The sequence below is a fragment of the Polypterus senegalus genome, chromosome 7 (genome assembly GCF_016835505.1).
Source record: "Polypterus senegalus isolate Bchr_013 chromosome 7, ASM1683550v1, whole genome shotgun sequence".
Taxonomy (NCBI): Eukaryota; Metazoa; Chordata; class Cladistia; order Polypteriformes; family Polypteridae; genus Polypterus; species Polypterus senegalus.
The window spans coordinates 39,157,462-39,185,105 of NC_053160.1; the positions used below are offsets into that span (position 1 = coordinate 39,157,462).

A 27,644-nucleotide genomic window follows, 5' to 3' on the forward strand; every position below is an offset into this window, starting at 1 on the left:
CCTTGAGACAGTTCCTTTGACTTCATGCTTGGTTTGTGCTCTGACATGAACTGTCAACTGTGGGACCTTCTATAGACAGGTGTGTGCCTTTCCAAATCATGTCCAATCAACTGAATTTACCACAGGTGGACTCCAATTAAGCTGCAGAAACATCTCAAGGATGATCAGGGGAAACAGGATGCACCTGAGCTCAATTTTGAGCTTCATGGCAAAGGCTGGGAATACTTATGTACATGTGCATTCTCAATTTTTTTATTTTTAATAAATTTGCAAAAATCTCAAGTAAACTTTTTTCACGTTGTGATTATGGGGTATTGTGTGTAGAATTCTGAGGAAAAAAATTAATTTAATCAATTTTGGAATAAGGCTGTAACATAGCAAAATGTGGAAAAAGTGATGCACTGTGAATACTTTCTGGATGCACTGTAGCAACAAAATGTCCTGTTTAAATGCGTGACTAAAAAGCAGTTACTATATAACCACAAGTTAAATGTAATTAGATTATTACTCAAAAAAAAAAACACACACACAAACACAATATACATTTAAATGTATTTATTAATTATTAATTTAAAATGGATCTAGTAACAATTTAAACATTATTAGCAAATTATAATTTTGGTAATCATTTGCATTCATTTCAACACTACCAGAAACCATAATGCAAAATAATAATTTATTTACAAAGATATTACTACCTGTATATATTAAGTGTAAAGGAGGTTCTTTGTGAAAAATGTAATAAAACACAGTTTCTTGTTAATTTTAAGGCCAAAAAAAGTAATATTTCTTCAGAAACATTTTGTCATTAAAATACTTGCTGTCTGAAGGCATCATAGATTAATTTCCTTCACGTTTATGTTCCACAGTTACTTCATTATCTGTCCAAAAACATTCCTTATTCTCCTTCCAAGTAAACTCCTGTGTTTCATAAATCTCCTAGGACAAAAAGACATTTCAAGGTGTCTTGGTTTATTACAAGTGTGCACCAATGAAGTACAGATACGGTTTAGCATGAAACAAAGAAACATGAAATAGTAGATTTTTATAAAGTATTAAATTGCAAGATAACCAACAACTCAAATCAATTCTCCTTGAAATTTGTGTCAATAGGAGGAGGATCTGGTGGATCTTGTTTAAAATAATAAAAAAAAAAAAAAGATTTTTTCCCAACAGTTACACTAATTTAGACATATTCAACATTTGCTGTGTGCCATCTATTGGTGTTTACTGTAATTTGTAATGTATGTAGTAATAAAATGCAATGCATTTTTTATTCCAGCATATGGCACAGTGTAGCACTGCTATTACAAATCCAATATAATTGAAGCAACACAAAAACTGACACTATAACAAAGTGAAATTTAACCATAAATGAATCTAAGAAATAGAAAAGGTAGAGAAAGTGCTAATTTTATCAGAATCCATTAACACTAGAATTACCAGAGCCTACAAAAAAACTCATAAATCCGTCCCACCTTAAATCGCTTCTTAAAATCGTTCACAGCTCTCCACCAGCGTCTTTTGTCATCTAAATGTGCTGATAAAATCAGACAGCAAGCAGCCGGCCATTCCATCCCCCCACCGACATAGAATGTGCACAAACTTCTCCCATCTCATGCCTTGATTGACTTTCTGGGAGTGAAGTGGAGTTTTAGAGTGGAAATAATAGATCGTTGTTTGAAGCACACGCATTTCATGTCTGTTCCGTTTCTACAGTAATCTGTGTAAACACATTGTTAAAACAGAAACGTTTTTTATATTTTACTAGTAGATGACAAAATGTAGGCATAAACTATATAATGTATGAAGCCTGAAGTATCACACAAATACTTTCAAAGCTACAAATCTAACACAGCAATTGTGCTTTTATTCAAAAATATAACTGCAGAAACAAAAAGCCACCTTAACATGCGACATTGACACCCGTTTATTATGACTGCCTCCGTAGCGCAATAGAATCAGTCGCCGACTGGGAATCAAAAGGTCGTGAGTTCGATCCTGCACCACTCCGTTTTGAGAAGTAAACTGCTCTTAGTTTTACTATTTTAGAATAAAAACATACATTTGATTTCAGTCTGTAACAGCCAGTTTGATTTATACTTGTAAAGGTTAGCTTTGTTTTTTTTTTTAGTCAGTTTTATTATCTCAGCTGCGTTCACGAGCCCAAACACACCCCAGCCCCGAATCTGAAACTGCTGTTTTCACATAGACGCGCTGTAACAGAGGTAAACCCTTCTACATCGGAGCAAGAATGGACATACCATTGCTTGCATACTAAAGTGTCAGCAGGCACTTTTCGTGGCATTGACACAGTTTTGAGCATGCCCTCTGCACACTACTTGTGACTTTAGGCTTTAGGAAGTAAGTAAATAAATAACGGTAAATCATGTCATAAAATGATTTCTTCAAAACGGCGAATGTTATTTATTTGGCACGGACATGTCTGCATGCACTTTTTGTGGCATTACACATGTATTATTTGAGCATGTCCATGCCAAATAAATAGCAACACGGCTGAGATAATAAAACTGAATAAAAATAAAAAACAACGCTAACCTTTACTACAAGTATCATAAATCACACCGGCTGTTACAGACTGAAATCAAATGTATGTTTTTATTCTAGTATAGTAAAACTAAGAGTAGTTTACTTCTCAAAACGGAGTGGTGCAGGATCGAACTTCAGTCGGCAGCCAATTCTGTTGCGCTACGGAGGCAGTCATAATAAACAGGTGTCAATGTCGCTTGTTAAGGCGGCTTTTTGTTTCTGCAGTTATATTTTTGAATAAAAGCACAATTGCTGTGTTAGATTTGTAGCTTTTGTGAAAGTATTTGTGTGATACTTCAGGCTTCATACATTATATAGTTTATGCCTACATTTTGACTTCTACTAGTAAAATATAAAAAACGTTTCTGTTTTAACAATGTGTTTACACAGATTACTGTAGAAACGGAACAGACATGAAATGCGTGTGTTCCAAACAACAATCTATCATTTCCACTCTAAAACTCCACTTCACTCCCAGAAAATCAATCAAGGCATGAGATGGGAGAAGTTTGTGCACGTTCTAAGTCGGTGGGGGGATGGAATAGCCGGCTGCTTGCAGCCTGATTTTTATCAGCACATTTAGATGACAAAAGACACTGGTGGAGAGCTGTGAACGATTTTAAGAAGCGATTTAAGGTGGGACGGATTTACGAGTTTTTTTCGTAGGTTCTGGTAATTCTAGTGTTAAACATTGGGGTGACCTGCCCTCATTAATTCAGAAAAATATGAGCAGGAATAAATTTTGCAAATAAATGACAAAATCCATCATTGATGGCTGTAAAAGGGCATGCTGGCCCTCTAGAATCGAAGTTTGAGTGTCTATGGTCATATTTCCTATTCTGTATGTATGACCGTTACACTCCATTGATCATATTCAGCATTAACACTTGCAACGTATCATCTATTGGAATGTACTTTGTAAAGCCACTGTCACATTATACGACTTCTAGGTGAAGGGAATGTCAAACTTGACAACTCAATTTTGCTGACGTAAGCATGACGTATCATACAACTAGAAATTGCAGAGTATGTCAGACTAGATGGCTGCATAACAACTTCCCTGCGCTGTCTGAGCTCACCCCTGTTTCTGAAAGCCAAAGGTATGCTGCCTGATGGAGCCAAAGGCCACAAAAAGGTCTTACAGTTAATACAATTTTAACCACATTCTCGGCTCTTTTTTCTATTTTTCCATTCTGTTCTAATACATTTAAAAGATGCAACAGAAGAATCTCTCTTCTGTTTGTCAGGTTCAAAGCACCCATGTTCCTAATTTATTTCAGCTTTATTATATAAATAGAATTGAAGCCCGTTTGATTTTGTCACGGTTAGTTGCAGGTTCACTGGACTGAGTCACTGGTATGTCAAACTACACAAATGTGGACTATGATGGCGTGTAGCAACTGTCTCCAGCTTTCTAAGATTATGAAAATGAAGTCTGGAAAACTCATGTAATGTCATTATACTTTTCATTTCAGCAGGCAGTGCATCACAAGCATTAGCACTACTGTTGAGAATTGTATACCAATGCTACAAAATAAACAAAGTATAGATTAACAGACACTATAAATTAATAATGGAAAATATAATAATAATAAAAAAGTCAACTTATGTCTGGCCACTGCAATTAAAGAAAGCTTACTTCCAGGTAGTCTAAAACAAGAATATACGACTAGGGACAACCCGTTAAAAACTGTGTAGTGAACAACAGCAATATCCTATGCTGCAAAGGCTATACCCACGGGGTTTCTTCTTACAACACCCAGCCCTAATTTCTTTAGTCCGAGAATTTTGAACCAACACTAGGGTTTCAGGGGGAGAGCAAAAGATACAAAATAAAACAAAAGTAAATAAATAAATAAAAACCTAAAATTTCTGTTATTCACTCGGGAGCTCAGCAGCACAAACTAAAGCTTAATAATTAATTTGCACATAGTAACGAGGGCTACAACAGTGGAGACAGACACACATATAGACCACTACAGCTACTGGGCTCCACATAATATCTTTCTGTCATTTTAACTAGTGCACAACTACAAGACATAACATCAGCAAACAGAGTTTAACCATTGTGGTGTACCGAAAACACTGCAACTATTTTTGTCACGACATGCACCTCCTGTGGCTCTTTGTTATCAGCTCTCTTGACTTCAGTCCTGTTAATGGAGTGTGGCACATCATTTATTTCAAAAGCATATTCATCAGTACATATTTTCATTAATATAGCTGCCAATTCTTTAAAGCTTACACTACCCTACACTATCATTATAAGGAGTACACACAGCTCCTGCGACAACGCATCATTCATGTTTACCATTGATCAATTGATGCTAATAAAAATGGCAATGTATAATCTGATGCCACAGAAAGGTTCTTCCCTTACATCAGGTTATGATAATTATTATAAAACCGGTTATGTTTATTTTTAAAACATGCAATGTGCTCTATGTACACACGACACCGATTTTTGTCAGTTTTTTTTTTTTTTTTTTGGGAGACTTTGCAGACAGTTCATTATAAACAGACATTTTTTTCAGATGGTTAATGAGGGCACCGCTGGATCATTGCAGTTCAAAATCACCGCTTTTTCATATATGAAAAAGCACTACAGTACAGAGATGTGTATCAAACTTGACAAAATGAAATTGTCTGAACAGCGCAAGATAAATTTAGAAAGAAAAACTGCAAAAAATTCACAAGGAGAACAAATGTTAATGACAAAGTAGTACACAGTGCTCTGTATTAATCATACAAGTGTAATATTCGTACATTCAAGGTAACAAGGTGACTTTCCAACATAAAATTCAAATATAAAGTCTGTTCAAGTTGTACATCAAAAGTCTATGCATATTTCTGTGTAAATACTTACCTTTTTCCATATTGGAACTGTAGATTTTAAGGCATCAATGCAATATTTCACTGCTTCAAGAGATTCAGTTCTATGAGGAGAGGAAATCCCTATGATCACACTTGCTTCCATTACAGGTACTAGCCTAAAACAAAAAAAAAGTGCTACAAGTCAGTAATTGTCTACAATCAATGCTGAAAGCTTGTGCTATCAATGATACTGTTATATCTCCATATGCAAGATATCAGAAAATACTGCATTCGGATTGAAATATCAGCTTATAGGGATTTACACATTTAGGCATCACTGAGCAAAGTTTGACCAAATAAGCAGGATAATCGAGGTTATCACAGCCCTGAAACAAAACACTGTTGGGTTTCAACAAATAGATTCACATTAACATAACAGGTTATTTAAAAATTAATTAGTAACACTAAAAGTTTCTTTAAAAAAGTGCTGTAGAGAAAATCTATGGCTCTGTAAATGTATCTTTTAGAAAAAAAATGTTTCAAATGAAAATGTTTGCAGAGAAAATGACAATTTTTTTTCAAAATCACTTAAAATTCTCAAACACTTTTATCTAACAGATTTTACTTAGCTTAAAGTCCAAATTATAGTATGTAAAACACAATCCAACCAAAAACACATTCATTCATTACAGTATTCCAACACAAGGACAATTAAAACGCTTTAAAACATGATCAACAGTTAAAACTCACTCTTATCAAGTTCAGAAAGGCCCATTATAAGATACATTTTTCACATACAGTATATTAAAACAAAAACAGAAAAGGAGCAGTAGCCTATCTGTCTTGCTCAAATATTATTGAATTCTGGCTAAATTCTGGAGGAGCTTTGCAAAGTTTTCCGACAAAGAAAATGTTTTTCAATCCTAGATAATACGAGTTACTAAGGTTATGCTTCTAACTGAGCAGGATAACAACAGCTCTCATGTTACATAATCTTAACCCATCTAATGTAACAAACAATGTCATTAATTGGATTTGCAATAATTGTAAATCTAGTAATGTAAATAGCCAACATTTTCCTCCTAAACTGTCTTGGTTTAGGACAATTCCAAAACATGACACAGTGAGGCCACAACTTGATGACATAACTCAAATTCAGGATCACTGGCATAATTTGGATAATTTTAATCTTGTCAGGTGTGGGTGAAGTAACTTTTAAAGCTTATTTACATCATGCTTTGCTTACATTTGTGTAGGATGCATGTTACAAATGATTAACTTCCAATTTTTGTCAGAAATTAATTTAGATGTCACTTTCATATCAAGATCATATAGATGTAAACACCATGAAATTTGCCATCAAATGTTGGGACATGCTTCCAACATTATCCTTAAATATATTAAGGAATAGTGTAAAAAGTGGGACACTCAAAAGTCACTGTAATACCATGTTAGTGCCAAGGAGGACATAGTTATGGAAAACTTGTGTTTTTATTAACTAAAATAAGGAGCACAAGACAAAGTCAAATGAAAAGTAAAGTATCGAATAAATAAACAGAAACAAATATAAATAAATACCCTTGATAACTCTATTTGGCTTGCACCAACGAGTACTTACAACTCCTTCCACTAACATTCTGAACATTTTCCACAAGGCCCTGGTTATGTTTTCTACCAGAGACTGCACTTGTCCTAACTCGCCTCTTAACTACATGTTTGCTAACAATTCGTACGGAAGGGCATCTTAAGTCCCACCCACAAACTGCTTCCTGGTTTCCCCAAGGAACTATGTCTGGAATCCCAGATGTCAGGGTGAAGGCCTGAGGATATAAACCGAGAGCTTCCTCTGGTCATGACCCGAAGTACTCCTGCTCTTTCAAATTCCAACCATTATTAAAAAGCCCAGACAAACCAAGGCAGCCTGATCAAAATGATACATAACAAGGAACAAAGAATAATACATTGCCTGCAATTCTATACAAAATCAAACACATCTCAACATTAGATACATTGATAGTAGATTAGAGAAGAAAAAATGCTTCAGTTTGATAGGGACTCTAAAGCACTGGAAAAATGTCATGTGGTACTGATGAGTTCAGATTTACCCTGTTCCAGAGTGATGGGCACGTCAGGGAAAGAAGAGAGGCAGATGAGGTGTTGCACCATCATACCTAGTGTCTACTGTACAAGCCTGTGGGGGTAGTGTTATGATCTGGGGTTGCTACAGCTGATCAGGTCTAGGTTCAGCAATGATAGATAGATAGAGATAGAGAGATAGATACTTTATTAATCCCAAGGGGAAATTCACAATGTTATATGCCCAAAAATATAAGGTTGGCTGACTATAAGAATATACCGAATGACCAAGTTTTTCCATCAATGGATTTTTTCATCCCTGATGGCATGGGCTTATCCAGGATGACAATACCAGGATTCATCGGTCACAAATTGTGAAAGAGTGGTTCAGGGAGACATTTTCACACATGGATTGGCCATCACAGAGTCCAGACCTTAACTTCATTGAGAATCTATGGGACGTGATGGAGAAGACTATCGCAGTGGTCTGACTCTCCCATTATCAATACAAGATCTTGGTGAAAAAGTAATGCAATTCTGGATGGAAATAAATTTTGTAACATTGCATAAGCTTATCAAAACGATGCACAGTGAATGTGTGCCGTAATCAAAACTAAAGGCAGTCCAACAAAATATTAAGAGTGTGTAAATTTACTTTTTTGGCCTGACAGAGTGTGTCTGTGAGTTCTATCTTGGAGTTTGCTAAAAGACACCTGAAGGACTCTGAGATGGTGAGAAATAAGATTCTCTGGTCTGATGAGACCAAGATAGAAAATGTGTACACGGGGAGACCAGATCGTATAAGTCCGCAAAGTGCTACATAACCTGAGAAGGGACTCCTAAACGACTGTTGGTTGCTGTTGCTGTGCAGTTATCTTGGGACAAGACTGGTCGGAAAGTAAATGTGGTAGAGCTTATCACCACTCCTATTCCTAGGTTGGGTCATGACTATGGAGGGCCAAGGGGCCTTCCCAGCTGCTCCCACGCCGCGCTCCTCGGCAACTAATGATGATGTAGACGGCCCAGGAGAGCTCCCTTTGGCAACAGACCTCAACCCGGAAGTGCAACCGGATGAAGATCCGGGGCAGGTGGGTGCTCCCACGGATCGGATTCTTGACTCGCTCGCTGGCATAGACTTTCAGTTCCGGCATCATTTAAATGAGAGCAGTGGAACGATGATTCCCTGAAGTTTGCCCGGAATGCCATCGTGTCCATGGATGACATAGCGTCAATACAGGGTGGTCCAGATCTAATTATGCAATTATGAAAATGCGAACACATCGCACCCGCTGTTCAACTGACAACCGTTTCCCCGCCATTTTGGAATGGAGGGCAGGTGCTGCCATCTATCGTCAACAAAAATATTTTTTTGTGAATTCTCTATGTAATAAACTGTGATTAATAAGTTATAGCGTAATGAAAATTGCATAATTAGATCTGGACCACCCTATACATTACTCACCACGTGGACCCTACTTACTTTAGGATAACAAGCTGTTATATCGAGTTTCGGAGCACGAAGGTGAGGTACAGAAGTTGCTGTTAGTTACGCCGACCTACCGGCGGGAGATTTGCAAACTAGGAGCTCATCTTGGGGCCGAAAAAACCCTGGAGAGAATAAAACGGTTTTACTGGCCCGGGGTCAATGAGAAGGTCCAGCGTTTCTGTCAGTCCTGCCCAGTCTGTCAGCTGCGCCAGATACCCCGGTGGGACCGCGCTCCTCTGATCCCGATTCCCCTTATAGATATTCCCTTTGAGAGGATCGGTATCGATCTAACTGGACCCCTAGAACCTTTGGTGCATGGTGTGGAAACTGAATGTTCTCTTCGTTCCCTTGTACTAATTCATGTCTGAGAAGTAGGCTTTACTAAACCTTGTAAAAGCATGCTTTGTTTTAGCAAACAGAAAAATATTTGTGCAAAGGACTCAAGGTCTGAGCATTCCACACATGAGTCTGCCTTATCACGTTTTCCCTTAGCTTACATCTGAACGCCATAACAAAAGGAGCCAAAAAATCAAGTTTTACAAGGGACGTTAAAGGGGCTCAAGGTTTGTGTATAATAAATGTGTTGACTGTTACATTTCATAATGATATTAAATCACGCATTCGAGGGTATAAAACTGGACCCCACCCAACAGACGGGGTTCAGAAGAGCCCTGACGCTCTCATGTATATTTGATTGTCTGCTTTTCTGAAACTCTTCTCACCGTGACTCTGAAAAATAAAGCTGCTTTATAACCGAACCTGCTGTCGGGTCTGAGTTTTCGTCCACAATGGTCATAAGTACATTTTAGTCATGGTTGACTATGCAACTCGATACTCGGAAGCGGTATTCCTGCAAGCTACTAATACGAAGAATATCTCATGGGAATTAGTAGGTTTTTTTTCCCCAGAATGGGCATACCTAAAGAAGTCCTCACGGACCAGGGTACGCCCTTTACATCGGATACGTTCAGGGAGGTTGCCAAGTTGCTCCGGATTAAGCATCTTAGGATATCCGTCTATCATCCACAGATGGATGGCCTCGTAGAAAGATTTAATCAAACACTCAAACAGATGCTCCGCAAGGTAGTCAGCGTGGACGGTAGGAACTGGGATCAACTTTTACCCTTAGTACTTTTCGCCTATCGGGAGATGCCTCAAGCCTCCATGGGTTTTTCCCCTTTTGTGCTTTTATATGGGCGCCAACGCTGGGGCATATTGGATATACTAAAAGAAGGCTGGGAAGCAGAGGCACTTCCCTCCACCAACCTCTTAGAATATATCACGCAGTTACACGATAGATTGGATAAAATTCGGCCTCTACTTAAAGAACACATGTCCAGGGCTCAAGCAGTGCAGGTCTGGAATTACAACCGGAACTCTTCCCTACGCAAATTCCAACCGGGGGATCGCTTAATGGTGCTTGTGCCCACCTCTCACTCCAAGTTGTTGGCCCATTGGCAAGGGCCTTACGAGGTTAAAGAGAGAAAAGGGCTCGTCGGCTATTTGGTGAGTCAACCAAACCGTCGGCCAAGCAAGAGGATCTATCATATTAATTTATAGAAGCCGTGGAAGGACAGGGAAGAGTGCCCTCCTTCCGGCCCTGTCCTCTCCCTTTTCTCAGGAAAAAAACACACTTAACCTCGGTACTAATTTGGCGTCCCACCAGCGACAGGCGCTCGAAAGAGCGATCCTGTCCGTCCCAGAGGTGGTTAGTGAAGCACCGGGCCGGAAATCGCGGATTCAACATGACATAATGACAGACCCGGGGGTGGTTGGCAGGGAACAGCCCTATCGCCTTCCTGAGGCGAAACGTGATGAGGTGGAGCTAGAGGTTAAATGAATGTTGGACATGGACATCATTGAGGAGAGCCAGTCCTATCGTCCTCGTGTCTAAGCCAGACAGGTCGTGGAGATTCTGTAACGACTTTAGACGTCTTAACCAGGTCTCCAAATTTGACACTTATCCCATGGCCCAAGTGGATGAGCTCCTCGAGAGGTAACCTGCAAGCGAACGCTGATGCGCTCTCTCAGGCTCACAACCTCTCGGTTCGAGCCACCCAACCCAATTGGTCTGGGGGTTATTTCTCGCACAAGCACTTGGGGAGCAGCTTAAGGACCCAATATGCACTGTGACAAGTCCTGCCAGGGGACAACAGCAGAGTACTAACCTCTCTTTCTTTATTTCTTCAGAAAGACCGATACACCGCCATTGTAAGACCGCCAGAAAGACTCAAAGAGCTGCAACACTTCTGGGTTCCTTTTTTCCCTCTGCTTCCCCATCGATGACGTCAGACTCCCATACGCCATCACGATTTACCCAGCATCCCACATTCTAATTTCCGGTCCTTCACTATAAACAGTCCGTCTTCCTACCCTTCAATGTCTTTTGAGTTTTGTGGAAAAACGATTGACCAATTTTGGCCAAAAATCACCATAATTAGTTGGCTTTCTTGATGCATTATTGCCACTTCAGTTCCACTGTAAGTTGGGACCTTTGGTATAATGACTTTTTTTGGGTAACAGCTGCCGCTGTTTTTGAAAATTAAGCAATGTTCATTGCAGCAAAATTAGAAAAAGATGTCTATGTGAAATTGCAGTAAATCTAAGACAAGTAGCCATAATTTTTGTATTACAAAATAATAATATACAAAATAAAGTGAATCATTGGCTATATGTTAGAAATTACAAACACTTGTGACCGCATCCTGTGAGACTAACAGATAAACTAAATATCTGTTATCTGAGATTAAACTGATAAAAGAGAAGTTTAATTAAAACACCACATAAACATCTACATAACATATGAGAATGGACACTACTAGTGATTAAACCACCTTTTAAATGAAGCAATATACCAAAGCCACAACTTGTAAATATACCAATATTACCAACACCAAGACCTGTTAGGACAGGACTAGAAAATTCTATTTTCTATAGATTTAAACATAATTAGTATTTAGATTATATATTTAAGGATACAGAACATTCTGAAATGTTGGCAATGTACCATATTCTCTACAACGTCTGAAATTTAAGGTTCCATATTGTTCCTTCAGTCCTCCATTTGAATTACTGAGTGATCCTGAACAGATCCCTTCTTCTGTAAATCTGTAGTTAGATTTCTATATGCATTTTTTCATATACAGAAAACTGAATAAATGAACATTATAATAAAAGAATTAAACACTGTACTTCAGATCTTTTGTAAAAGGTTTTAAATTAACACTTCCATTCTATAGCATCATCTTGGCATAGTTTTGTCATTTTGAACAAAAGTGGGCAATGAGATATTACGTTTAATTGGTTATACTTTAAATAATGATTAGAATTAAGTTTTCTATTTCTGTTATGGTGAAAGAAAAAAAAAAAAAAAAAAGTTGGTTCAGGAAATTGACACATTTACAAAGTTGGCACAAGCTCTCGAGCCAGTAAAAAAAAAAAAAAAATTACTGCATACCCAAGTCTGTGATGTACAACAATGTGCTTTAAGGTTGGCCATTTCTTTCTCATCTCTGTGCAGATTTTCTTCAGCTCTGATTCAGCCATTGGGATATATGCTTCATATTCTAACTGGACAACAACCTTCCCTTGATAACTATTTCTAGTTGTACCTGTAACAAAAAATACAATTATATGCAACACTTTTTCCAACCATAACCAGGAACTCAATTCTTGCCTGTCCAGAAAATAAATCAGTTTTATTAGCCACTTGTTGTTGATCACATTTTATTTACTGCTTATTAATATTATTTCAATATTATGGTCTGATTGCCACACACAAAAAGTGAGATGTACTAAATCGCCACATGAAACCTACACAGGTTATCACAGTAGTCATCTATGAAGGATACCTGTAATTATGAAGTTTCAGCCACCAAGTCAGTTTTCAAAAGAAAGAATTTCTGCTGATACCATTGTTTATGACAACGTACCGTATTTCATTTACTGAGGTATCATAACATTGCCAAGCAACTATTTCAATATTCATAATGATAAAATATTCATGAAGATGGTTTAACTCAGCAAGTGAAAGGTCAATCTTTTTCATTACATACAAAGTTACGATGATAACCTGAACAACACTGTCTTGAAAGACCAAAAAAAAAAAAAAGGTAAGATCTAAATATTTTTTACTCAGACTGTTTTCAGTTTATGCTGTATACAATTAAGATTGATGATTTAGTTTAACAGCTTTAACATATTTACAGAATACTGCTGTTACTTGATTGTCATATAAATATTTTAAGAAGTATTAAGCGACTAACATATCCATGTCTTATGTATCTATACAAAATGTACAAAATATGGAAAACTAGTTTAAGAGACTGGAGATCTGTTTATGTAATTTATAGAAGTTAAGCGCACACACAAAAAAAAAATCCTAAAATGGTACACCACCACAAACAACTGCATAATAAATTCAAATACTTCTAGAAAAGTAATAATTGAAAGCAATGGCAGAAAATAATACTCAAAAACTATTGTTTCTGATATACAGCACACTTGTGGTCTTTACAGCTATAAATCTGAAGATGTTCTTTGTGACTTGGCTAAGATTTGTTCCATATAATAACAATTACAGCTATACTTTTTATAATGTTTATTTAAATTAAATTCCACTAGTAAGGAACACAGTTTAGGCTGTATTTGTTTTAACAACATAAGGACAGTTTTAATTGAGGTTATCATTAACAGTTTACTGAGTACAAAAAGTCCAGATTTGGACATTTAGAATTCAGTAGAAGTAATTATAAAGTAATATATGTAATCCACTCCAGTTAAACTTCTTTCATACTTTAAAATACTTTGTTTATTTTAACCAAACCACTTAATGAATGGCATGAATAGAGTGATCATTCTTAAAACATGTCGAATTTGCTGCGGTTTGCTCTAGTTTTTCTTATAATATGGAGATTAGAACACTGTATTCTATACGTGGCCTTAATAGGGCACTGTGCATCTTAAAAAGAAAAAACTAATCACTTATAAAACTAAATCAAGTGATGACTTTGTCAAATAACACTGCAGACTTCATATACTTCTGAAAACATCTCTCATAACAAAATCAATACTTTTTTATAATAAAAACAAGGCTACACACATTGTAAAACTATCTAAATCTTCATCTGTGGTAGTCTAATAACAAGTTCCTGTGTAAATGAAGTAGAATTACAGAGAGAGAGACAGGATTGAACTTAAATGACTATAAACATTACAAAATTGGCAGCAAATACTGATTTGGTTTCCTTTAGATATAAAACATCTATATGAAGCAAGTTAAAGATTCTACAACAAAACCTGTTGCATTTACTGGTTAATTATTAACAGTCAATTCATCATGTGTTTATTGGCTGATTTTCTGACATTCACTTTTATTCTCAAAATTCTCCAAATCAAACTTATGACAGAAAATTTCCACTTCTTTTATTAGTATGGTAAAGATATAGTTTGGGGTTTCTAAGTTTACAACATAGTGTTAATGAAAGATGTGTCACAAGATAGTGTTATCTTGTTTTGTTGAAAAACAAAATTTCCAAATCAGCAATACAAGGATTAGAATTACACAGAAGCAAGCACAAGAGATTACAGACATTGCATGTTGTGGTATAGTGGGTCTGCAGCTAAGAAATCAGAGGTCCATTTTTAAATGGTCTTGCTTCAGAAAAGTGCAGGCGTCAATTAGGAGCAGGTGTGCGTGACTGCAATTCACTCCGCAGTTAATTAACGGTACTGGCTGATCACGCCATAGACACGTGTGAAAATTGGCGAATCAGTCAGTAGCCTCAGTGATGCTGCAAAGGGCATAGCTCTTCTCACCTGTGCCAATTTAGGCAGCTGAATAAAAGAAGCCTGCAAAAGGACAAATTTTTGCGAAAAAAAAAAGAAACAAAAGTGAAAAAGAAGAAAAGGAAAAGATGGAAGAACAAAGGTTAAAGAAGGGAGAGAAAGGCAGAAGGTGGAGAGAACTGGTGAAAGAGACAGAAGGCAGGCAGCCGGGAGGAAGTCCATTGAGAAGCATGCAGCCAATGCTTGGGGGCTGAAGAAGGCTACTCCAACTGAACATGTTTAGGGAGCTGAAGTGACCAGATGCTCCCTCCCAAGTAAACCTAGGAAGGCAGTCGGAGATGGACAGGATTAGGCTTGCTTCCGATCGAGTCTGGGAATAAGAATAATAATACATTTTATTTATATAGCGCCTTTCCCATTCTCAAGGCACTTCACAGAGTTTAAGAAAGAACGGCAGAGTATACAGTATATAGGATTGTACTAAACCAGATAAATAAATAAAGAAGAGTAAGATAGTAAATTCAGAGAAAAGCCTAACAGACAAACATAACTGATGGTCTAGCACACACACACACACACACACACACACACACAGGTTACATGAGCATCCTGACATAGAAGTAAACTGAGAGAAGGGTAATAAAGTCAGATAGAGCTAAAAGCCTTCTTGAGTTTTGAGTTGTTTTTTAAAAGAATTCATGGAGTCAGCTAATCTAATTAATTTCGGTAGGTCATTCCAGAGTCTGGGCGCTATGCAGCTGAAGGCCCTGTCACCCATGGAGTGTAGATTAGTGTGGGGCACAACAAGATTGCCAGAATCAAAGGACCTTAGTGGGCGGACAGGCACATAGTGATGGAGAAGGTCACTGATGTAGTTTGGTGCAAGGTCGTTTAAGGCTTTGTAGGTTATTAGTAGGATTTTATATTCAATTCGGTAGGACACAGGGAGCCACTGAAGGTGCAGCAGGATGGGTGTGATGTGCTCGCTGCTGCTGGTTTAAGTAAGGACTCTTGCAGCTGAGTTTTGAATAAGCTGGAGCTGTGATATTAGATTAGAAGGGGCATCTGCTAGTAGGGAATTACAATAATCGATGCGGGATGTGATAAAAGCATGGACAGGTTTTTCAGCGTTAGAAAAGGAGAGGAAGGAGCGAACACATGATATGTTATGGAGGTGAAAGTAAGAAATTTTCTTAATGTGATTTATGTGGGTGGAATAAGAAAGGTTCTTTGCAGAAGAGGCAAGTCTGATGAGATTGACTGGGAAGGAGATCATTTTATTAAGTTGCACTTTAGTCCCAATTTATAGGAGTTCAGTTTGTTGCAATTTAAAGAGTTCTGCTCCATCCAGGTTTTAATTTCACTGAGGCAAGTTGTGAGCTGAGAAAGCTCTGATGAAGTTCCACTTTTAACATTGGAATAGAGTTGAGTATTGTCTGCATAAAAATGATACCCAGTCCAAAGCTACGAATAATATGGCCAAGGGAAAGCATATAAATACAGAAAAGCAGAGGACCGAGAACAGAGCCCTGTGGAACTCCTTGTGTGACTGGCGCTGTGCAGGATCTGTTGTTGCCAAGACTAACAAACTCTTGCCTATCGGTCTGATAGGACTTGAACCACTGGAGGGCACTGCCAGAAATACCCAGCATGTTCTCCATTCTGGACAGTAGAATGTCATGTCTGACTGTGTCAAATGCTGCACTGAGGTCTAACAGAATTAATATGCTGGTTTGTCCAGAGTCTGCTGCCATAAGCAAATCATTGGTTACCCATAGCAGAGCAGTTTCACAGCTGTGCTGTGCTCTGAAACCAGACTGAAAGGGTTCCATCAAATTATTACAAGTTAAGCAGTTGGCGAGTTAAGAAGCTACAACACGCTCAAGAGCTTTTGACAGAAAAGGTAAGCGGAAAATAGGCAGAAAATTGTTAAGATTGTCAGCATGAAGACCAGACTTTAACATTGGGGTTACAGAAGCGGATTTAAAAGTGGGCAACACAAAGCCAGTGTCAACGGATGAATTTATTATTGTTGTAACAGCCAGGATTATGGCATGAAGGCAGGATTTAAGTAGTGTGGTGGGGATGGGGTCCAGTACACAAGTAGTTGGCCTCATCTGACAAAGCAGGTCATTAACAAATGCCGATGTGACTGGTGAGAACTTGGAGAAGAAGCTGGATGGAGTGGGAAGACAGGGAAGGATATAAATGGATGATGGATTTATGTTAGTTGAATTATTTCTTTAATTTTGTTACGGAAAAAGTGAAGGAATTTCTCACAGACTTCAGTAGAAGAGGTAGTTGGGCCAGATGCAAGTTGGAGTAGTTTATTAACTACAGAGAACAAAACCCTTGGGTTATCATGGTCACTTTCTATTATTCTGCCATAACGGGTGTTCTTGGCAGCAGTTAGTGCTTCTTTGTAAGCTCTTTGGTGGTCAGAGAAAGCCTGGATGTGTACGGTGAGGCCACACTTACATGACATTCCCTCAAGGCATCGGCAAGCTGCTTTCATAGATCGCAATTCTGAATTATACCAAGGAGCTGAACACTTAAAGGAAACCTCCTTATGTTTTAAAGGAGCTGTTTTATCTAATGCCGAATTAAGGGATGTGTATTAGTGGTCAACAAGACTATCTAGTGTTGATGGAATAGGTACAGACAGAAAAAGATCAGAAATTGATCCAGAAAGGATAGAGGGACAGATATTTTTAAGGTTTCTGTAAGAAATTTCATTTACAGGAAAGTGGAGGGAGAGGTAATGAGACAGTAAAAAGTACTGCTTTATGGTCAGAGAGTCCCAAATCAGTGCTATAAGTGACAGACAGTCCAGATGTGAAGGCAACAGGAGTCATCGAGGCTTGGAAGGGGAGACCTGCTGGGCCTCGGATGACCACAGGGACCCGTGCCTTGGCGTGAGGTTTGTTTGTTTTTAATAAAAGCATTGTCACTTTATACATCTACCCCTTGCTGGTGCATGTATGTCCACATTTGCCGGGCTCATCACTCGGGTACGTTATCAGCAATGGTGGGCTCAAGAGGCTCCTGAATGGACCTGGTAGCGTGGAGCTGACCCCCACTGTCACACGTTGATCAAGTTCTCAAAAAAACAATTTCTTCCATTTATTTTTAGAACCCACTAATTCCAATTCAATTTTATTGAGACCCAAGGTCTATCCCAGGCACACTGGGTGGAGGGCAGGAACCAGTCCCTAGAAGAATGCCAGTCAATCACATGGCAGACTCAGACACATAATCACACTCACTAATATAGGTTAAATGTAAAGTCACATCACCCACAATTCTTTTGAAAGAACTAGACCCCCATAGTATACATTTGACTTACAGCATAAAAAGTTACTACAAAAAATAATTTGTTTCAAAATTACAATTTAGCTAATCATATAAATTTAAAATAGACTCTACTAAATATAATTTTGAAATTTTAATACTTATTTTATACTACTAGTGAACACATTACATTAAACATAAGCTATCTGTAAGCATAAGCCAACTATATTCTTATAGCTGATCGGAAATGCCAAGAAAACCTAAGCTGATGTGCCTAACCTTTTATTTATAATGCTCCAAGACGCCAGAAATGGTTTTCTTTGAAGAACAGCTGTGGGAGCAAAGTGTACAGATTAACTTGTGTTACATATTTAATGGTGCAGTGATTAAGTGATCTCATACATACAAGGTATCCTATTTACTACATCCTTTCATTTTTCACTGTGTAGGTCGTACTTTCAATTTCTTTCAATCATTTCTTATTCAGAGAAGCAAGACAGTGTTCATTGTTTTCATTAGATATTAACATAACACTAGCACACACAAAAAAGACAGATCAATCTATCACACATTAAGAAGGGGAATTACTTGCTGATAACCTGGTGCTCATTTAGCCACAGACTTCATACAACTAATTCTGTTGCTGGTAATAGGTTATCAGTTAGTCAACTGAAACTAAAATATTCACAAACTAAACACTATCTGATCACAATCACATGCTAAACGTTATGTACTGAACACTGATTCAGAAACATATCCATTTTAAATATAGTATTAAATATGAATAATCTCAGAACTATAAAAATCCAAGAATGCTACAAAAGTATTGTTACATTCAATCTTACTAAAGACACTCCTATAAATTTAGATTGAAGGAGTTTCAAAACTAAAATAGTAGTGTATTTTATTACAAAACATGTCAGTGAAAGAACAGAGCAATTATTGCCTTTTTCTGCAACTTTTTAATAAATAAGCAAATACAAATTACTTAACTCTACATTAAAAAACCTATATACTGTAAAAAGTTACCACTTGTTGATTATAATGATCTTTATAATAACCAAATATACTTTCTAAACCTGTGTGGCATGGTGGTGCAGTGGTAAGCGCTACTGCCCTGCAGTAAGGAGACCAGGGTTCACATCCCGTGTCCTCCCTGCGTGGAGTTTGCATGTTCTTCCCATGTCTGCTTGGATTTCCTCCCACAGTGCAAAGACATGCAAGTTAGGTGGATTGGCTATTCTAGATTGGTCCTACTGTGTAGTTGGGGTGCCAGTGTGTGTTCACCCTGTGATGGACTGGTGCCATGTTCAGGATTTGTTCCTACCTTGTGCCCTGTGTTGGCTGGGATAGGCCCCTGCACCCCGGGACCTGACCAGCACAAAGCAGGTTACAAAATGAATGAATGAATCAATGAATTAATCAATCAATCAATCAATCAAGAAAATGGTTCGTCTGTTCCTCTTTTCTTTCCAAAAACTCTGGTCCTAACCCATTCAAACTTGGCAAGCATATACAACACATCAACAAAGCAGTAATATCCCACACGGTGAGGCTAAAGGTTTTCATGATTAAAATGTACATATTATGTAATGTCAAATACAGGTATCACATTTGCTGCAAAACGTTTCTACTCAAACTGTTTTATCTTCAAAAACATACATTTACTAATTCTAAACACAATCACATCCACACTAAAATGAACATGGGCTATGAAAGTTTTTTCACTTGCATTCATGTTTGGCCCATCAAATGACAGGAACATTGTAGTGTTATATCTGAGCCTTGTTTGGGGAGATGATAGAACTCTAGATTCATTGTCATCCACTGAAATATTCTGAAATATTATTGGAGGTAGAATTTGGCATGTGAAATGGAAGTTTTCAGCAAGCAAACAAGACAAATACTGTATTTACTCATGTACCACGCGCCCTTAATTTTTTACAAAGAAAATCGCGAATGCCGTGTACGACGCGCATTGTGATTGTCTAGGAAAGCATCGAGAGAGAGAGAGAGCTAGTGAGAGAGCGCGAGTAAGAGAGAGAGAGAGCGCGAGTCCGCGAGCAAGAGAGAGAGAGCGCGAGTCCGCGAGCAAGAGAGAGAGGGCGAGTGCACGAGCAAGAGAGAGAGCGCGAGTGCACGAGTGACAGCGAGCCCAAGCAGATGAAGTAAACATTACAGAATCACATTTCCACGTGTACGACGCGCACCTGATTTTCTATTGCTAATTTTCAGGAAAAATGTGCGTGTGGTACACACGTAAATACGGTATAACTTCCTGAAAGGAAAATAAATTCACAACTGCAATGGGTAAAAAAAATTAATAAAACTGAAGTGTAAAACAAAAAAAATTAAGAATGAATAACTGATCACTTTTATAGTAGGAATGCTCTAGGTATCTCTATCGCAAATTGGAAAGAAGTGTCCTCACAACCTTACTCACAAAGTCATATGCCACCTTATTAGAAGGGCCATTTAAATATTAAAGTTCTATTTAGATTGAAGAAAGTATCGATTATAAAAATATTTCATTTGAATTATAGCAACAAAATTAGAGGAGTGGGAAAAATTGATTCAGAAAATGATCATTTATGTAGCTTATGAAGCAACTTCAGACTAGGAAGAGTTTATAGTAATGGAAAAATAAATCAAACAGGGCAGGAAACACGGCTTATGTGAAACTGACGAAAGGTGCAGTTACAGCACAACGCTACTTACCGGTACACTAAGACATTGAAACGTTGCAGGAACTGTTAAGTAGAACATGAAATAACACTGCTCAATTAGCTAACATAGAGAGATGTGAGAGAGACAGTGTCCAGGTATGGTACCTGAACCCATGATGTTTGAACTTTAAAACTGCAACCCACAATGCTTCTAAAGTTATATGCAGGAACGGATATGACACAGAAAAAAGGACGTGGAAATGCAAAAAGTCAAGGAACGACATGAGTGCGATATGCACACATGCATCTGGGCACGTTTAATTTTATTTTTGAGTTTTCCAGAAGTAACTTATATAACAATATTTTAGGAAAAATACGTGTTTAGGCCATTGTGAACAAAAGACTGGATGAATTTACATGTGGATTATGCTATACAAGTAATGCATTTTGAAATTATTTGCTGTTGCACAACATTGTCTGCCATCACTACAAACTACATGGGATAAGCAACGTATAAAATATTGTCAGGTGGAGTATTTCTTTAACTACTTCAGTAAATTGCCTGGATGCAGACACACACTAATCTAACTCCTAAATTCATCTCTTAAGGTGTGCTTTCAAGTTTAAATCATCCATCCATCCATTATCCAACCCGCCATATCCTAACTACAGGGTCACGGAACCACACACTAGGTACAATATAGAATTGCCAGTGCACCTAACCTGCATGTCTTTGGACTATGGGAGGAAACCAGAGAGCACCCGGAGGAAACCCACTGCGCCACCGTGCCGCCCCAGTTTTAATCATCCCATAGTATATACATATCAAATATTTTTTATTTCCTTTCCTTCCTTACATGCATCAAATTTAAACTGCCACAAACCTACCCAGTTTAATTGCTATCCTCTCATGTGAGACTTTATTTAGATTTTCAAAAAGCTTGTGGGTAAACATTTACTTCTCTTCATTAATTCACCCATGACATATATTAAGCTTACTTTCCTACAGTTATTTGGATAAACATAATCCACTTTTCTATACAATGTAATATATTTGCTCGCTTCTAGTCCTTTGAAAAATCACTATATTCTGTGGAAATTTTTAAAATATAAATACATACTCACTAAACTCCTTATGCTCTCTACGACAAATGTTACCTTTCCTAATAATTTGTTTCATTTTAGCCTAATCAATCTAAGCATCATTTCTCCCTGTGTATTTTTCAATTCGAAGTACCTCCCAATAGTCCCTGGTGGGAGACTACTGACTTCAGGAAAATTTGAATATTTATAGTAGAGGTGTGAACCTTCACTGGTCTCTCAATTCGATTACGATTATCATCTCAACGATTCGATTAGACTTTTCGATGCATCATGATTCATCACAATGCAACCCATCAATTTTTCTACATTACTTCACATTATGTTTTCAAATACAAATTCAAGCAGTGATATTTAAGCTTACGTTTTACATAACAAAACCTGAAAATGTAAACAGAAATTGTGACAATTACATTAAATTGTAAACAGAAATAAATAGTATAGGCCTACCTTACATCTTGTATGAATACGGTCAGTCTTCAAAAACAAAACATTCTGCGGTGCTATGATATACAAAATAAAATCTATAACATAAAATAACAGCACTATAACAATAACAGGGCACTTCCCGAAAATGCACAATATTACAAAGACAAATTTACAGATTGCAAATTAGTCAACGTTCAGCATTTGGGACTTTTGACTATGAACACCAGTTGGATAACATGCTCTGGTTTGGGAGGGATCTTTCTGCAGTGACCTTATCTCTGGCTGTGGGGAAAACCTGTTCTGCAGAAACTACTATTGTGCAAAATACAAAATAAGAACTACACAAAATAAAATATTTAACATTAGCACTGGGCACTTTTTGAATGTGCAAAACATCACAAGCACTGGTCTTAGCATTTAGGAATTTGTAGGTTTTTGTGCAAGAACACCAGTTGATCACACGTAGACAAAATTGTTGGTACCCTTCAGTCAATGAAAGAAAAACTCAAAATGGTCACAGAAATAACTTTAATCTGACAAAAGTAATAATAAGTAAAAATTCTATGAAATTTAACCAATGAAAGTCAGACATTGATTTTCAACCATGCTTCAACAGAATTATTTAAAAAAATAAACTCATGAAACAGGCCTGGACAAAAATGATGGTACCCCTAACTTAATATTGTGTTGCACAACCTTTTGAGGCAATCACTGCAATCAAACGATTCCTGTAACTGTCAATGAGACTTCTGCACTTCTCAGCAGGTATTTTGGCCCACTCCTCATGAGCAAACTTCTCCAGTTGTCTCAGGTTTGAAGGGTGCCTTTTACAGACGGCATGTTTCAGCTCTTTCCAAAGATGCTCAATAGGATTGAGGTCAGGGCTCATAGAAGGCCACTTTAGAATAGTCCAATGTTTTCCTCTTAGCCATTCTTGGGTGTTTTTAGCTGTGTGTTTTGGGTCATTGTCCTGTTTCAAGACCCATGACCTGTGACTGAGACCAAGCTTTCTGACACTGGCCAGCACATTTCTCTCTAGAATCCCTTGATAGTCTTGAGATTTCATTGTACCCTGCACAGATTCAAGACACCCTGTGCCAGATGCAGCAAAGCAGCCCCAGAACATAACAGAGCCTCCTCCATGTTTCACAGAAGGGACAGTGTTCTTTTCTTGATATGCTTCATTTTTCCGTCTGTGAACATAGAGCTGATGTGCCTTGGCAAAAAGTTCAATTTTTGTCTCATCTGTCCATAGGACATTCTCCCAGAATCTTTGTGGCTTGTCCACATGTAGTTTGGCAAATTCCAGTCTGGCTTTTTATGATTTGTTTTCAACAATGGTGTCCTCCTTGGTCGTCTCCCATGAAGTCCACTTTGGCTCAAACAACGACGGATGGTGCGATCTGACACTGATGTTCCTTGAGCTTGAAGTTCACCTTGGATCTCTTTAGAAGTTTTTCTGGGCTCTTTTGTTACCATTCATATTATCCGTCTCTTTGATTTGTCATCAATTTTCCTCCTGCAGCCACGTCCAGGGAGGTTGGCTACAGTCCCATGGATCTTAAATTTCTGTATAATATGTGCAACTGTAGTCACAGGAACATCAAGCTGCTTCGAGATGGTCTTATAGCCTTTACCTTTGACATGCTTGTCTATAATTTTCTTTCTAATCTCCTGAGACAACTCTTTCCTTCGCTTCCTCTAGTCCATGTTGAGTGTGGTACACACCATGTCACCAAACAAAACAGTGACTACCTGGAGCCCTATATATAGGTCCACTGACTGATTACAAGATTGTAGACACCTGTGATGCTAATTAGTGGACACACCTTGGATTAACATGTCCCTTTGGTCACATTATTTTCAATCTTTTCTAGGGGTACCATCATTTTTGTCCAGGCTTGTTTCATGAGTTTTTTTTTTTATTAATTCTGTTGAAGCATGGTTGAAAAGCAATGTCTGACTTTTATTAGTTAAATTTCATAGAATTTTTATTTATTATTACTTTTGTCAGATTAAAGTTATTTCTGTGACCATTTTGAGTTTTTCTTTCATTGACTGAAGGGTACCAACAATTTTGTCCACGTGCTCTTTGAGATCCACTTTGTGATCCACTTTGAGAGTGGATCTTTTTGCAGTGACCACAGGCATTTCTGAACCACTTTCAAAAGGTGGCTGGCTTGAGTACTGCGATGGAAGATTGTCAATATCTCGGATTCTTCCCAGAAGGCTGGTGAGTGTGGCCACTTTAAAGTGCCCGCTGAGGAGCGAGAGTCAACGTATGGGCAAAGCATCTTACATGATGGAACTTGAGCTGCAACCAACATGTGTGAAGCATTGTCCATCACGAGCACCACATCTTTATCGGATAGCTGCCATTCTTCTACAGTATGAGACAGTAGCTCCGCCTGATGTGTGCCTGTGTGTGACTCAAACACAGCTTGCGTCTGCAGCACATGGGACATAATCTGCCAGCCCTTGCTAATGTAATGTGCTGCCACTGTAACATAAGACTCTGTTGCCACTGAAGTCCATGAATCACTTGTTATTGCTGCCCAACTAGCTTTGCTCATTAACACTGTTATCTGGGCTCTGGTTTTGTGGTAAAAAGTCGGTATAACCTTTTCTGTAAAGTGGCTGCGTGATGGGACCTTGTACCGTGGCTCCAGCATCTTTAGCAGGTGATGAAACCCAGCAATGTCCAAAACGGAATATGGCCATAAAACTTTCGCTATAAAGGATGCCACAGCCTGGTTTATTTTCTTCCTTTCTCAGAGTTGGGCGGTATTGTGGACAGAGTCATGTAAATTCTTGCCTGCGCTGGGTTTGGGATTTCTCTGGCTGGTGTTGTTAGCATCTCAAGGTGGAAATGGCTAACGTGATTTCTTAAATTGGTAGTGCTCCAAACATATTTAAATTTTTGCGTGTAAGGCTTTACATACCGCAAACGATTTGTCCAGTTCATGCTTCACAACCTGTTCGTAAAATCCAAAATGAGTACAGATATCAGCTTTTAAAAAAGTTTGGAGCGTTTTTAATCTCTCAGTCTTCCTCCACCATGCTCTACCAGCGAGTATGCAGTGAGTGACGTCAGTGAGAGGAGTTACTTCAACACAGAGCAGCGCTGTACTCGGATCAGGCAGCCACAGTCACTACAGAGACAACGTTTTAAGTAAACTTTTTATGCCGCAGCCAGAAAATCACCAAGCAATGTCATTATGATATAATCGATTATGTTCTGCCACTGCATCGATGCAGAATTTTCCAGGCCTGCATCGCGATGCATCGATTATGTGATTCATTTCAACACCCTTAATTTATAGCATTCACTATTCTATGGTGTGTATATTTAAGTTCACACTTGCAATTCCTAATGTACTTCACTTCCTCCTTGACCACTTTGTCATTACTAAAATACTGTAAGAATCTCTTTTCTAGAATCTTTAGCCTTAACCAAAATACTTCTCATGAACTTCCTTTTAGCATTGCCAAAAAACTTTATAGCCAATGCTCTCTTAAACCCTAAAGTTGGTACAGGAGTTATTTGTCTTTTACAGCATATACATCCGTTTTCTTTTTTCGCTCCTTATAAGTCCACCATGGACTTTAATATCATACTGCTTCCAAATATCAAAATAAACTTGTTTTGCATTGTATGTAAAATGCTTTTAACTCTGTTTCACTTCTCCTTGAGTGTCTCAACAAGGCCTTATTCCAATGTGCTTTTTTCTTAGTTTTTTTAGATCTGCTCAAAATCCAGCCTACTAAATCTAAACTTAAAAGTTTTAGTTTTTAAATATGCATCCTGCCACAACACTGGAATGCTATTATATTATAGTCACTAGTTTAATGATATTAAGTTTAATCATATTTAACCTAGAATTCTACCAGGATTTTACAAAATACTAAAGCTAGACACTTGATGCACCAAAGTAAAATTTCCTGACCGAAGGAAAATTTCAGAAACCACTAGGCTGTATACTGAACACATTTCTCCCTTTATTGTTATCCCAAATTGTAATAAGACATAACTTAAACCAACTTCAATTTTGATTTAGACTTTGCAATGACATTTATGATAAATCCTCTTATACTTTTATTACTGAAGTTAAACTTTTAAAAGAAAACACTTTAAAAGACAACTGAAAACAGAAACAATGAATAATAAAAAACAACAACAAGATATAAATTATAAATGACTAGCAGAATACCCACGCTTCGCAGTAGAGAAGTAGTGTGTTAAAGAAGTCATGAAAAAGAAAAGGAAAAATTTTAAAAATAACGTAACATGATTGACAATGTAATTGTTTTGTCATTGTCATGAGTGTTGCTGGCATATATATATATATATATATATATATATATATAATAAATAACACATATATACACACACATAAATGTGTACATATATATACACACACACACATACTATGGGGTGTCAAACAGGCAAATACATTGATTTTCTAAAGATATAAAGTCTGTGTTCAAGTTTTGACTTTATATATTCCAGCGCTAACTTTATATATTCCGACTCTGACTTTATATATTCAAGTTTTAACTTTAAATATTCCAATGCTGTCTTTATATACTCAGGTTTTGCCTTTATATATTTGGGAATGACTTTATATATTCAAGTTTTGACTTTATATATTCAGAAAAAGGTTTTGCCTTTATATATACCGACACTGACTTTATATATTCAAGATTTGACTTTATTTATTCCGACAGTGACTTTATATAATCAAGTTTTGACTTTATATATTCGGGAATGACTTTATATATACAAGTTTTGACTTTATATTAGTTAAATTTGCATAAATTTTTCTTCACCATAGAAATTTAAAGACTAAATTTAACTTCCATTCCTACCAAAGATATTTCTGGCGACTATATAGAACCTACTTATATCCAAATTCGAGCTATTGAGCTGTCGCCTGCCTGCCTGAATAAGTCACCCTCGCTTCGCTCTTACTTTTTTACCGCTCATTTAATCATGGCTAGTGGCGGAAAAATTATAAAATGGAAGGAGGATTACACCGAGTATGGCTTTACCAAAACAATTATTGATGGCGAATAAAGTATCGATTATTCATAAAGCTTCAATTGGTCTGTTTTTCTGTGTTAACCTCATATTTTTTCATACTTCTTCTCAAACCAAGGGGGTGCAAGGGTAAAATGAATCAGGAAGCACTGATCAATGTAATCGGTGTACCAGGAAATCATGCATTGACAGAAGTTTCCCTTTGCTGTGATGGCACTGTTGGTCCTCCACTCCTGTGCGTGTCTTCATAATCCGAGGTGACGAACTCATAATCGTACACGTGCAAAAGAAAGTGCGAAGCACCTTAATATTAGTTTGCCGCGGTGTAGAAAAGGGGTCCCGTGTTTGCACTTGTCTGGGCTATAGCTCAGGGGGAGGAGGAAAAATATTAAAAGTGCTCACG

The 27,644-nt window shown here is 37.6% G+C and overlaps 1 protein-coding gene across 1 annotated transcript in view; it reads right to left on the bottom strand.

The window, feature by feature from the left end:
- Window positions 1-620: 620 nt before the first annotated feature.
- Window positions 621-27,644, bottom strand: part of LOC120532480 (molybdopterin synthase catalytic subunit) — a 50,858-nt gene continuing 23,834 nt past the window's right edge. Inside the window, exons 3-5 of the mRNA XM_039758502.1 lie at window positions 12,384-12,537; window positions 5,417-5,540; window positions 621-939 (exon numbers count right to left, since the gene is read on the bottom strand). Coding sequence (XP_039614436.1) covers window positions 841-939; window positions 5,417-5,540; window positions 12,384-12,537 — 377 coding nt within the window. The 3' untranslated portion in view covers window positions 621-840. The remainder of the gene's footprint in view (window positions 940-5,416; window positions 5,541-12,383; window positions 12,538-27,644) is intronic.